The following is a 13,809-nucleotide window of genomic DNA, read 5'->3' as shown; positions in this document are numbered from 1 at the left end:
TACCAATAATTTTAATGTGTCACATGGCCCTCTTCCTATGGAAAAAAACAAAAGTTGTATCCAAGATGGCCGACTTCTAAATGGCCACCATGGTCACCACCCATCTTGAGGAGTTTGTCCCCTCACATATACTAATGTACCACAAACAGGACTTTGATATCACCAACCATTCCCATTTTATTACAGTGTATCCATATAAATGGCCCACCCTGTAGTTTATGTGCACACCACTGAAATGACAGCGACATGAAAAGGAAATCATATCAGGTATGTCTAACGAGTTAAAAGACAAAAGCAAAACATTGTTTTTATTGTCTCAATCAAATCAAGCTGCCAGTCTTCATCTGCTTCCTGATTACAAAAATGCTCTCTTATGAAACTGACCTAGTGGGTCTTCCTATAATTACATTCCTCATGATTTTGTGTTGGTGGGGTTTGTTGTGGTTGTTGTGCATTGTTGTCAGGTTTAGTTGCTGGTCTGTAACCATGCCAGCTGGAAGGACAGGCAGCAGAGTGTCCTATCTTGTTTGCCACTGAGTGTGAATTGAAGAGTTAGCAAGCTATCTGGACAGAGAGGTGTGAAGAGGAGCCCTGCCGACAGCAACAAACGCCACACTTTTCAAAGTTCACAGGGCTGTAAAAAAGAAAAAAAACATCATACATCTTGTAAAATAGTCTGTCGAGACAAACTTCACACAACGGTAAGGGCAGAGGGAGAGCACACCATGAGAGAAAGGTCAGCGATCTGAGCGCTTGGAAAAAGACGACGGCAAAATTTATGACTGTGGCTCTCCAGAGAGAGAATCGACTGTGGTTTCTTGTGTCTTTCTAAACAACCACAAACTCACTCTTTGGTCCTGCTGTGTGCAGAGTGTGTGCTAAGCAGATAAACTGCTAAATCCAGTGTTTTTGCTTCTCATTGGAAAAAGAGCTCAGTTTGTATTTATTTCAGTATCCTATTAAACCGACCCCTAACTTACAAGCTGAGCAGTGTGCGCTAATCTAGGCATTATATAGCAGAAGACCTGTTCTCGGAAACTTCTGTCTCCGCTTTCCTCGTTCCACTATGACAACACAGTGCATTCTTCGCTGTCAGCCAATGCCTACTCACGCATGCACACGCGGGGCTAGAGCAGGGGTCTCCAAAGAAAAAAATACATTTTGCATCTTGCTCTCAATGAGCTCACAAAACATGCTGTAATGTAGAGCAGCTGTAAGCTACCACTGGCACCAAGCCCGCACCTCATCAAAACCTATTATACTTTCAGCACAACCACTCGGTTGAATGAAGAAATTCTACTTTTATTGCATTCTTTTCAACTGTATAGTGATACCTTAATACGTGTTCGGAAGGCCTGTAGAGCCAGGTTATGTAATCAATTAAAAAAATGATATAGACTAACATGACACGTCACCTCTTTCCAATGTCTGCAGACTATCTGGCAAAGCATGGCCGTCTCAGTGAGCTAGAGGCCAGGAGGAAGTTCTGGCAGATCCTGTCAGCGGTTGAGTACTGCCACAACCGGAACATCGTTCACAGAGACCTGAAGGCTGAGAATCTGCTGCTGGATGGCCATATGAACATCAAGATTGCAGGTAACACATTGCACAGGGGACCCATAAACTCAGTAGATGAAAAATCCAGGATCTTCGCATGAGTTTTTGATGTATTGCCTGTCATGATCTCAGCGCTCGTGGAGTTCAGAAATGTCTTCACTGCCTGCTTAGGTCATTTTTTGCAGTGTTGAGAATTGGTCAGAGGTTGCTTGCAAGATAGCTGTTTGCCGACAGATCCCATGACAGACATCTTAAAAGCTTAAAGGCCTGTGTTACTTTTTCAAAACAGATAATCAGAGGAACTTAAAAATGCTTCCCTGGTGACTCTTGAGTGTAAAAACATGAAAAATGGAGGACAAAGTGAAGAACAGACCCAGAGGCAGATATTTGAGGCTAAGCTGTAAGTCTGTAGTACAGGCATCAAAGTGTAATTATTAAGCAGCTGGTGTTTAGAGCTAGCTTGTGGGAATGTCACCCCGCTGCCTTGTCCCAGAGCGGAGAAGGGGAAGGCTGGGGTAGTCGCAGGGACGTTCTTAGGTTTAATAGAAGAGGAGCTAGGGTGATGGGATTGACTAGCTGCTTTGGAGACAGAGTATCGGATAAGGGGATGAAGGAAGAATGATAAGGAGCGTGCATAGCAGGGTGGCAGGCCTTCAGTTAGTACCATGCTATGAGCGAGTCTGAGGTTTATCTGAGGCTTAATTCAGAGCTGATACTGAAATCCATCTAAGGTGAGCTGATCACATGAGAGCAGCTAAAAATACGAGTGTGAAAGGATACCAGACCCTGAATATGTGGTAGAGAAGGAAATGGCTTCCTGTCCTCAAAGGACTTCATATCATCAGCTTCAGGTAGTTGAATCAAATCCTTGTTTATGGGTGTGATAAATGCACCATTTTCTTTCTTCTGATACCAGAAAAGGGCAAAGCGGACAGAACTACAGAATAACTGTTTTCGTTGCATCATTACTCGCATCATCCTGTCCACGGTTTCTCAGAAGGGTCCAAGATGATAACCTGGAGATGTTATTACCCGAGCAGTAATTTTCACAAACATGTCTGACTCACAGCTGATTGTCCGCACAGCAGATTAGATTTGAAGCAGGAAAACAATGAACAGAACATTACCTGGCTTGTGATTAGTGAAAATTTCTCTGGGGAGGACATCATCTCCAAGGTACACGCCGTGCTCCTCTTGACTACAACATGCTCGGACAAGTTTGGTAAATGGCACATGAAGTTTAGATGAGTACAGGTGTCAGATTTGCACTGTACATGGGATCGACTCGTGTCGAGAGAGTTATAGATGTACTGTTTTTTATACTCGTGCTGAAAGGTAATGGTTATGTTTTGTTGTTAAGTAATCAGATTATTTTCAGATCTTAAGGGAAAATGTGCTTGGCCTTCTGCTATCAGGGTGCTATTGATTGACCCATTAGTTTGTTCATAAAATGTCCTTAGTTTAGTAACAACCAGACGAGCCTTCTTCACAGCCTTAAGCAGGGCTGTGCATCTTGTGTAAACTTCCGTACAAGGACAAGTTATATTGGTGAAATACAGTCTGTAGTCACAATATGAATCGAAACAATGAAGGTCGTGAGACTGATTTCTAAAGAAAACTTTGCTTAAGTAGTTTGGGAAAATTACACTTTATCTTGCTTTTAATTGTGTTTCTGTTATTTCTTTTTATTTAAAATCTTAGTTATTGTGTTATTAAATGTTATTTTGTAAATGGGTCTCCAAGATTAACAAAAAAGATTAAAATTAAATTAATATTTATATTAATAAACATTAATTGTAATGCAGTGGTTGTATAGGTTTAAAATAGAGGTTGAAAGGTATTTTTAACTGACCACACACTCACTGTCAATCAGAAGCCCATTTAGCCTTTCTGAATCCTGACATGCATTCGTCAGACATTTCATTAGGTATACCTTGCTAGTACCAGGTTGCACTCTTGCTTTCAGAGCTGCTTTATTTCTTCGTGGCATAGATTTAAGAAGGTGCTGGAAACGGTCCTCGTGGGTCTTGGTCCATATTGACACGCAGCTACTGCAGATTTTTCCAGCTGCATCTATGATGTGAATCACCTGTTCCACTACATCACAAAGGTGCTCTATTGAGATCTGGTGATTATGAAGCCTTTCGGAGTACACGTTACACCGCTACCATCAGCGTGAACTGTTTATAAAAGGCAGGAAGGAGCCACAACCACATCTACGTGTCTAAAGGCACCGAGGTGCTGCCACGCGGTTGGCTGATTACATATTTGCATTAATGAGCAGTTGAGCAAGTGTTTGGTATTTTTGTTTGTTAAAATAAACGGCTAATTAAATCTTAACATAATCAACTCTTTTTCTATTTGTCGGCTATCCGTTTTGGCACTACTCTGAATGTGTACATCCAGACAAAGTGCCAATGCTTCTGGGTTTTTCTCTTCAGTCCAGTGGTGGCTTCTAAAGGCCACCTCTGGTCAGTCTGTATGTAACTTAACAGGTGATCAGTCAAAGAAAGGTCATTCTCCTGGTGGCTTCAGAGGAAAGAGGAACAGGAGCAGCGGGGAGTGCCCTTAATGTTTTCACTTCAAACAGCCCCTTTACATTCGAGTTGACAGATTGAAAGCAATGGAAAGAGAGGAGGAGGAATAACAAAAACAAAAGCAGGCATAGGCTGCTGGTTCAGAGTAGGCGAGAACGCCGCCATTGTGGTTAAGCGGGGAAATGCACGTGTACAATGCAGTGTATACATTTCCTGTTTTTGAGCTTTATTCACTTCACGTGTTTTGATCACATTATCCAATACATGTTGTCATATCACTAAAAGGCTTTCAGCAGCTATTTGCAGCTTCATTATTTGAAGTATCCACAATGACATTGCTAAAAGTGCACCACACCCTAAAGGTGTTTCATGTCTACCTCCAGATCAGAATCACCACTCTAAATGCTTTTTGACAAGAATCTGTTTAATTAATATTAAACATTAAATTAATAACAATGTAAAAAAAATATGAAAAGTCTAATAGCTGCATAAGATTGTTCTCCCAGCTGAGCCGAGGAGAGCACACCAAATTTTACAGTGTATGTCAAATTCTCAAAATTTCAACTTTGAAGTAAGTTGAAGGAAGAAATTTTATTTTCTTTACTTGCTACATAGAAACTTACAACATGCTTCATTTCAATTCATCAAGTTTAATCATGGGAGGAAAGTTAAAGGGTGAAAAATGTTGCAGGGGAAGGAAGCAATAAGTAGGTTCAAGAATCCAGTTCAGTGTTTTGGAAAACCTGATCTAGAAGAAAAAGGAGGATAAAGAAAAGCAGCTGCAGCTACAAGTTTACTGATTCTCCATACTGCTTAAGTACCTAACTGCATCATCATACTCTTATTTTGTTTTACACGTGCAGTCTTCATAGGTTCTTGCCTGTAATCTTTTAGCTAATATTATGTTAATGTTGCCGTGCGCGACACACGCCCGCTCGTGCCCCGCCCTTTCTGTAGAGCTGGGACTGCTGTTTGTAGCCTGCAGCATGCTGGAGTGTTTGACGTCAACCAGTCTGTTCAGTATTCAGCTCCATGAAATGGGTCACAGCTTCTGACGATAAACCAGCTGCACTGCTCCGCTCAGCTCTGCCTGCATCTCACATCTCGCATCTCACCTTCGCAGCAGCGTCAGACAGCAAACATACTTGTAATAAACCCACAGTGTCACGCTGCTTTAGCTCTCATTTTATTCCAGCCGCACCTGCTGCTACCTGCATTGCAGTAATTAAACGGTTCGACTACACACACTCACGTACACACTCAAAGAGCCGCTCAGCTCTGTTCACGAGTTTACCCTTTGCTAATTACTTAAACTTGATTCCTACAGGTATTTAAGCTATAATCTACTGCAGCTTTCCTTGTGTGTGCAAAAAACAAAAAAACATTTGACAGCCTGGATTCTTCATCGTCTTCTTTATTTTTAAGCATTTTGCCTTTTAGAGGCACCATGCAGCAATGTTTGCTGTAGAAATGGCCAGTCTGATCACATTTTATGATGTAACTCTTGACTATCAGACCTCTGTACACCCACACAGCCTCAGTTTTTAACACTAAAACAATTTGTCACTACACAGAAAAAAGCGAAACCCCTAATAATTTACTTACCATTGTGTTTCTAGCGTTCTAAATCTGACTGAGTCATAAAGATTCTAAAAACTAGGTCTGTCCAGTTTATTTGTGAGAGTTTGCACAAAAATCCCCAGCGTGAGATCAGGAGGAGAGACAGACCCAGCCTCCGGAGGTCATAAGTTAGTGCACTCCAAAGTGCTGGTGCCAAGCCCGGGAGGGGTTTCTGGAAGGGTATAAAATCTATGCCAAATCAAATATGCGGATCCATCCGCTGTGTCGACCCTTCGGGAAATAAGGGAGCAGCCGAAAATACCTCTCACCTATTAAAGTTAGAAATGGATACTTGGTTTGGTCTGGTTTTGATTTTTGTGAAGAAAACAACAAAGTTAAAAAAAAAACTGAACTTTAGAGAAAATTGTGTTAGCACAATTCTCTGAAGACATGGAGCTGACACAGCAAAAAATACAAATTTGTTGGTAATTAAAAGTCACATGATCCGTTCTGATTGTCTCATCAGTTTGAATTTGGCTTAAATTGGTCGATAGTTTCTTTTACATGGACTGCAAAGGATCGTGTTGAGGAATAGGGGGTTTGGGTCGCACACTGCTCATTGTGTTGTTTGTGTCTTTGCATGTGTGTGTGAACCCACATCACCTTCAGCCCCATTATGTAAGCCAGATTTTTATTTTTTTATTTTTAATCTCTTATTTATTTGTTTTGCAATACATTTTTGGTGTTTATGTAACTGTTTCGAATTATGGAAAAACGGTGGGGGTGGAGGGCTAAGTGAGCGTGATTGTCTGCTCCTGTGGCTGTCAGGCTCCGTGACGCCTTCCCATTGATAATGAACCAACTAAGCATGAAAGTATTTATCCATTGTTATTTTTCCGTTACTTTTTTTTTTTTTTTTTTTTTTTTTTTTTTTTGATAGAGCAAAGAGTATTAAAAAGTCAATCCAGTCTCCAAGTTGATAAATAAAAATCAAATTCTCAAAACTAAGAAGCTATTTTTTTTTTATTTGTATAAACTGAATTAGATCTGAATCTGTTAGTTGAGAGGACCTGAGGGATGAGAAGAAGAGAACATAGGTGAAAGTCATATTGACTCGTAAGAAAATAGGTTAGCTGAGTGATTGCAGGCACACATGTTGGCTCAGTGCAATTTGTCCGATTATGCTGCAGCATTTAGTTGGATGCTAATGAAAGGCAGACATGAACTTCAAATTTATTTTGTGTCCATTTGTTCCCCTTTTTCTTTTCTTCTGATGATTAAAATCTGACTTTTAGCCATTCTAGAGGGAACCAATCAGAGAACAGCACCAATTACCTCATGTCAGCCTCCAGGGGAGGTTACCTCATACAAAGGTCCATTTCGTAAATGTACAAATATGTGGATTAAACATTGCGTTATACAGAACTTGCATGAAGACACAAAACTATGAACTGCTACTCTGAGTTTTGTGCCTTCATGCTGAATTTGATCATTTATAGTTTTCCCATTTCAACATATCACATCCACACTGTTTATGGTCTCTAAGTGCCTGAACTCTTTTTAAAACATTTTTTTTTTTTTTTTTACTTTTACGGTCACAGGGCAGAAACTGCTGGACAACAGCAGGATTTCTGTGTGCCATTACCAACTCTACAAGCCTAAATGTCTGAAACTATCTTTAATCTACTTACCGCCCTGATGTTTCGCCTTCTGCAGATTTTGGATTTGGCAACTTTTTCCAGCCCGGGAAGCCTCTGGCCACATGGTGTGGCAGCCCGCCCTATGCTGCTCCAGAGGTCTTTGAGGGACAACAGTATGAAGGCCCACAGCTGGATATTTGGGTAAAATGGCTGATTGCATAAATCGGACATCTCTTTAACACTTTGTTTTTAATAATTCCTTGTAACTGCATACCCGTGGATTGAATTTCCCTGTAATATCTTCTCAGCTCTGTTGCTGAGATTTTAAGCACCGTTTGCTTTAGTAAGCCACGTGAAGTCATCGGATGCAACTCATTTCTGAAAACGTTATTTATTCATATATTAGTGGACACAAAGTTTTGATTTCTTACAGTCAGCAGGTTTGGTTCCTGTCATGTCGTTCTGCGGTTACGTGGAATGTGATTTCCCAACCACAGTTTGTAGCCTCCTCTATATTGCAATCATTTACCGTAAGGTCGTGTGTGTGGACTCGTGCTTTAGTGGGACACGTGTGTCTGAGTTGTTTACATTTACATACCTAAGATTGATTAATCTACTGGTTGTTCTTTACTCCTATCCTCACCTTGTTTTCTTGTGTGTCCATTTTTTCATGTCTCCAGAGTATGGGGGTGGTGCTTTACGTGCTGGTGTGTGGTGCATTGCCATTTGATGGGCCCACTCTGCCTGACCTCCGGCAGAGAGTACTAGAAGGAAGGTTTCGCATCCCCTACTTCATGACTGAAGGTAAGACGAGACGGCCTCGCTTTTTCCTGCAAGCACAGATGCATTTGGTGTAATGGTGAAAGACTTTCGGGTCTTCTATACAACAGCATGTAGTCAAATTGAGGAAAAAAAGTCATTAAAGTTCTTGGTAGGAACACTGACGCACAGACGAATAGATCACGCTTTCCTGTTTGAGTCACTCCTGCAGCTATAACCAGTCAAGAGGTCAGTCAGCATTCCATCGATTTGAAGGGGATACAATATGAAGCGTGTGTGTGTGTGTGTGTGTGTGTGTGTGTGTGTGTGTGTGTGTGTGTGTGTGTGTTTATGTGTGTGTGTGTGTGTGTGTGTGTGTGTGTGTGTGTGTGTGTGTGTGTGTGTGTGTGTGTGTGTGTGTGTGTTTATGTGAGCATTTATGTGAGCATTCAGGCTGAGTGAGTCAGTTCGGCTAACGGTCTCAAGCAGCCCTGCTGTTAGCGGCTGTGCTGGCTGGCTGTAGATTGAGTCCAGAGCTGGAGCTGTTTATGTAACCTGGGGAAGAGCCAGTGAAGCCCTCCAGCAGCTTGCCTGTCTGTCCCTCTGTCTGTTAGTATGTCTGCCTGACTCATACCCTCTGTGAGACAGCTTCCTGTCCGTCTGTAGCCTTGTCTGTTTCTTCTGTCTTGTTTCTCTGTGTCCCATCTGCACGTCTGAAGCAACTTCTCCGCAGGGGTGTGTGGTTAGAGAGTCGACCAGACTTTTTTTTTTTTTTTTCCCCTCCTCCTCCTCCTCCTCCTTGCTGTTCGGGACCTTGAAACAATTAAGACATACGGGGAATGTAGGAGTGTAATGTCAGCTCCCTGACCAGACTGACACTCGAACCCGCCTACCCACCCCCAGTTCAGCCCCTGTTCTGCGAACAAGGAGAACATAGTGTGCTGATTTCTTTATCCAGAAACGGTCCGTCTTATTTCCTCCAGTTGCTCGCACTGGCCGACACTATAGTGCACAACACAGGTTTGGACCACACACTGTACATGTTGTGGTTAACCTCATAGCCAGCGACTTACTTAGTGACTTAATATCTGTAAAAGATGTCATTTTTTAAGGCTTGTTGGCCTGTTTGAGTATTCTTTGGTCAGCAAAAACTAAGGTCATCTTTTAAATGCTAGGTTTAGAGGGCTGTCATATTTACATGTAATAGCTACCTATGTGTAGCTGCTTCCCTTTCTTTAGGGCAGAACACCATTGAGCAGAGGAATGTGTGTATGCTGAGGTAGCATAGCAGCTTGTAATCGTTCTGTATGTTCAGTCATGTTTGATGGTGGTTAAAATATTGGGATATTACCTGTGAGATAAAAATCAATGATATCTAAAACGATTACTTGCTCTTAAATCCATTGCAGTTCTTCTTTATTGGAAACTCTACACGACTCCAGCACTGCAAGTGTTAAAACTGGGATTGTTCTGCGGTTAAGTCATGGTGGTGTAAGGCACTGGATAAGAACAGACTGTCGATCAGGCAGTCAGCTACACGGGCATGCGTTCTCACCCCCTTTACATGTAGTCTGACCTTTCCTGGTGGTTAGCAGAAGCTCACCTGTAGCAACAGGCAGAGACTCAGACAAATTGTAGTGCATTGTGCCGCGTTTTATTCAAAATGTAACTTTGTAACTTAGCAGCTGCACAAGCTGCTAAGTGGCCACAGCGTGTAGTAAAAATGCATTGAAGGACGTGCTGGTTATGCACATAATGAGGAGAAAATTGAGTTGGCTGCACTACCAGGCACGAGGTAGAAGGGGAAAAAATGTGAGATGTAAGCAGATGTTAGTAGATCAGCAGGGCAACTGAGAAGAATGCGCAGCAGGGAGTTAATGTTAGCAGACAGGTCCTTGGGCTCTGTGTTTGTGAACTGCTGAGGGTCTCTCTTCACAGGATATCTGCTGAAGGTGATGGACGGAGGAAAATGTTCCGAAAATCAAATTCTGTTTGAAAACTCGATTTTGGCATATTTGTATCTGAGATGTTTGTTTGCTAAAGTAAAAAGATAATGTGAAAACTACTCCTGAGAATGTGAAATACTTCAGTCGTCATGTTTTGATTTTTTTTTTTTTTTTAATATAAATGCTACAAAATAGGAGTGATTAATTTCAAAAATAATAATGACCAATTGCAGGGCTTATTTGATGAAAGCTTGCCTGTTTTGCTTTAAGATTACTGCAGTCAAGTAGATGTGTAATGTTGCTGTCTGGTAGGCAGGAATGCACTGCAGGCAGTAGGGGTGCAGTCAGGCCAAAGCAGCACAGCCAGGGGAGCTGTAATCCTGTTAAGAACCCAGCTGTGTCTGACGTCAAACTCATCTAGCCTCTAACTAGAGGTGAGGAGCTCTCATTAGGAGGGAAGGAAAGTAGAAAGGAGTGTAGTCACGCTGTTCAGATGTGACGGCAGGAGAACCTAAGAAAAGAACTTAGCAGATTTTAAGCTCTTAAAGTGTTATTTCTGCCCCACTTCATCTGGGCTACTTTGATAAGGGCATGAGGCTTTGAGGCTTTGCGTCATTATATTTACAAGAAGTACTTAGCATTAACCAAACATAAAGGAACATTTTCTGATCATAAAAGAAAAAATCCTGACTGATTGCTCTTCCCATCCCTCATAGACTGTGAGCACCTGATCCGCAGAATGTTGGTCCTGGACCCGTCAAAGCGTCTCTCTGTGGCCCAGATTAAGGAACACAAGTGGATGACTCTGGATGTTCCTATACAGAGGCCAGTACTGTACCAACAGCCTCTGTCCTCTGAGGGTGAGGCCGGTGTAGGAGAATACAGTGAACAGGTCCTTCGGTTGATGCACAGCCTCGGTATCGACCAGCACAAGACTATAGAGGTAAGAACAGAACAAGAAGGAAGTTGTTGTTTTTTTTCTTTAAGTTGAATTATAGTGTAAATGTGTGAGGTTTAAAGGTCATGTCTTTAGACTGTGGAGGAGGCGATAATAATGATAGTGGACAATAGATAAGCATAACTCTAACTTTGCAGGTAACAGATATATTTCACTGGGCTGCATGATAAAGCTGAGAGTTTAGCAGTAAACTACTTAAACTGATAAAAGTAGGGGGGAAAAGGGTTCCTCATTGTGATCCAAGGAAAGATTTAATAGTGGGTCCATAATTGGGTATTTTGGGTAATTGCCTATCTCGACTAAATGGTATAATTTCATTGCGATCCTCTCTTCAACCCTTCTCTTGCTAAGAAATTAAATTTATCAATTACTTCATTGGCGTAAAGAACATGCACACTTCTGAACTAATTTTCCACTATTCAGCAGTCACAGTACAGTTGTGTTAAGGTATTCACACACATTCAACATGGGCATAAATGCAAATGCTAATTTTGTGCTTTTAATCATTTCTTTAAACTGTTCTTTTTTTTCCTTGATGGAATGATTGTACAGCATACATCTTAAATGACCTTAAAAACAAGAATTGGGAGCACAAGTTTGAATTTATTTTTGATTTTCTCTAATCCACCCACGGTCAAAAATATTTAGACTCAAATACACAAATACAGCACTAGTAATATGTGGTTAAATGTCCCTTAGCAACTTGCAACTGGACCAGAAGTTTTTGGTAGCCATCAACAAGCTTGTGGCTGGATATTTGACAAATCTTCTTGGCAGAATTAGTAGGGTTCAATTAATTGTTTATTTTCCTGGAACAGACCTGGCTTTAAAGCACAGTCTGCAAATTTTTAATAGAGTTGCGGTCGTGTCTTTGGGAAGTTCCATCCCAGATGATTAATCCATTCCAAAACCAGTTTTTAATGTGTACTGAAGAATTTGGAGGAAGTCCTTCTTCATTATTCCATCTACTTTGTGCAATGTATCAGTACCAATGGCTACAAAACAGCACCAGAGCATGATGCTACCACCACCTTGCTTAACGGTTAGTGCAGTGTTCTTAGGTTTGAAAGCCTCACCTTTACTCCTCAAAACATACCTCTTGTCGGTTTGGCCAGACAGCTCGAGCTTTGTCTCGTCTGACCATAAAACATTCCCCAGAAGGTATTTGGCTTGTCCATGGGGAAAGCTGCAAATTTCAGTTAAAGATGTCAATTTTGTGGCACTTATTAATAAGAATACAATTTTATTTCTGAGATCATCATTGAGTTCTGTGGACTTTCCCATTGCTCAGAGTATTGGTCAGTACAATGAGTCGAATAAATCCATGTTATCACAAAGAGAAAATACCAGATGTAGTCGATTATGATCACTAACTAGAAGTTACTAACTTCTAGTTAGTAACTAGAGCTTGTAAAGTGATGATATTTTAGAAACTCAAAGCACTTAAAAAAACAAGAATTAGGTGCACAGGTTTGAATTTATTTAAGTCCTTAAAGATGTGTGCTGTACAATCATTCCATCCTGGAAAACAAACAATTTAAAGATATCATTGAAAAGCCCATGTAAATGTGTATGTAAACTTCTGGCCATGACTCGATGTAAATATTTTACAGCCCTGATTGAAAGAGATTGTTTTTACTCTCGAGGAATCAAGACCACTTTTTGAACTACTAAATCAAGTTGTGATTAAAGTGAAAGTTATCTGAACTGCTGTATATAATGTATGCTGCCTTGTCAGCTTCCATATTCTCTGCATTGTATTTTTATCAACACTCTGCTCTTCAGCTGCTGCAATAACCCAGTTTCATACAGGGATAATTAAAGAATTATCTCACCATATCTTAAGAGCTGTCACATTCAAGTCATCCTCATAACTTCCCATCACAGACACTACCATTTATATTGTCTGTCATCCTCTAGTCTCTGCAGAACAAAAGCTACAACCACTTTGCTGCTATCTATTACCTGCTGGTGGAGCGGCTAAAGGCCCATCGCTGCAGCTTCCCCGTCGAACAGAGGCTCGACGCCCGCCAGCGACGACCCAGCACCATTGCCGAACAGACTGTCGTCAAGGTAACTTCAGGGCATTGAGGCGTTTCTGAATAATGCGTTTAGATTATTTTCCGCGCCTCCCGGATCAAAGCTCTGTTATTCACACCTGCACCCAGGAACAAACAAACGGAAAGACATGGCCCATCCATTTATTTGTCCGTGTCTTCGTGTGCTCTCTTGCAGTCTTTTCTACCCAGCCTTGATCTTAATGCCTTTCCCTTGGTTGCATTATTCATGTTTTTCTTTTCTCTGCCTACGGCCTCTTCTTACCAGCACTGTGCAGTTCCTCTCTCATTTCCATCACCATGTAGGACCTAGCTTTCCTTTCTGGTTGGCGTTGTAAAGGCAAAGATTTACAGCCCCTCGTATTTTGTCGCAGTTACATGTTTAAGAAGGATATTGTTATGAGCTGGTCTTAAATTAAGGGGTTTTGATGTAATTTCTAAGACTCATCTTTATTTTTTCCCTCTCCACAGTCGACCAGTGTTTCCGCCCAGGTGGGTTTGCTCCAGCAGGGCGGTCGTTTGTTGCGTTCCCCTGCTGTGCCTCAAGCATCCTCTGATGCTTTCGCCTTTCCCCAGACTGCATCTCCCCTGGAGCAGACTTTCATGGTGGAGGATGTCAACACACCCAAAGTACGTTCAACACTAGTAAAAACAAGTTGTGTCTTTGTAAATAGGGATGTATTTTTGTTTTGTTGTGCATCTCCTTGTTTGTTCACTGTCCTTGTTTTACAGCTCGCTCACATGAGACGACTTAGTTGCTGAATTTGTAGTTATTACAGTCATTATCAGCTGCTG

The 13,809-nt window shown here is 41.4% G+C and overlaps 1 protein-coding gene across 2 annotated transcripts in view; it reads left to right on the top strand.

The window, feature by feature from the left end:
* sik2b (salt-inducible kinase 2b) overlaps nt 1–13,809 on the top strand; it is a 51,275-nt gene that overhangs the window by 23,821 nt on the left and 13,645 nt on the right. For both annotated transcript variants that reach the window (XM_026193437.1, XM_026193436.1), the window contains exons 4-9: nt 1,435–1,596; nt 7,371–7,495; nt 7,975–8,098; nt 10,716–10,942; nt 12,878–13,030; nt 13,486–13,644. In XM_026193437.1, the coding sequence (XP_026049222.1) occupies nt 1,435–1,596; nt 7,371–7,495; nt 7,975–8,098; nt 10,716–10,942; nt 12,878–13,030; nt 13,486–13,644 (950 nt within the window). The remainder of the gene's footprint in view (nt 1–1,434; nt 1,597–7,370; nt 7,496–7,974; nt 8,099–10,715; nt 10,943–12,877; nt 13,031–13,485; nt 13,645–13,809) is intronic.

The sequence above is a fragment of the Astatotilapia calliptera genome, chromosome 14 (genome assembly GCF_900246225.1).
Source record: "Astatotilapia calliptera chromosome 14, fAstCal1.2, whole genome shotgun sequence".
Lineage (NCBI taxonomy): Eukaryota > Metazoa > Chordata > Actinopteri > Cichliformes > Cichlidae > Astatotilapia > Astatotilapia calliptera.
Note: the sequence above shows the minus strand (reverse complement) of the source record. Positions and strands in the feature narration are given on the sequence as shown.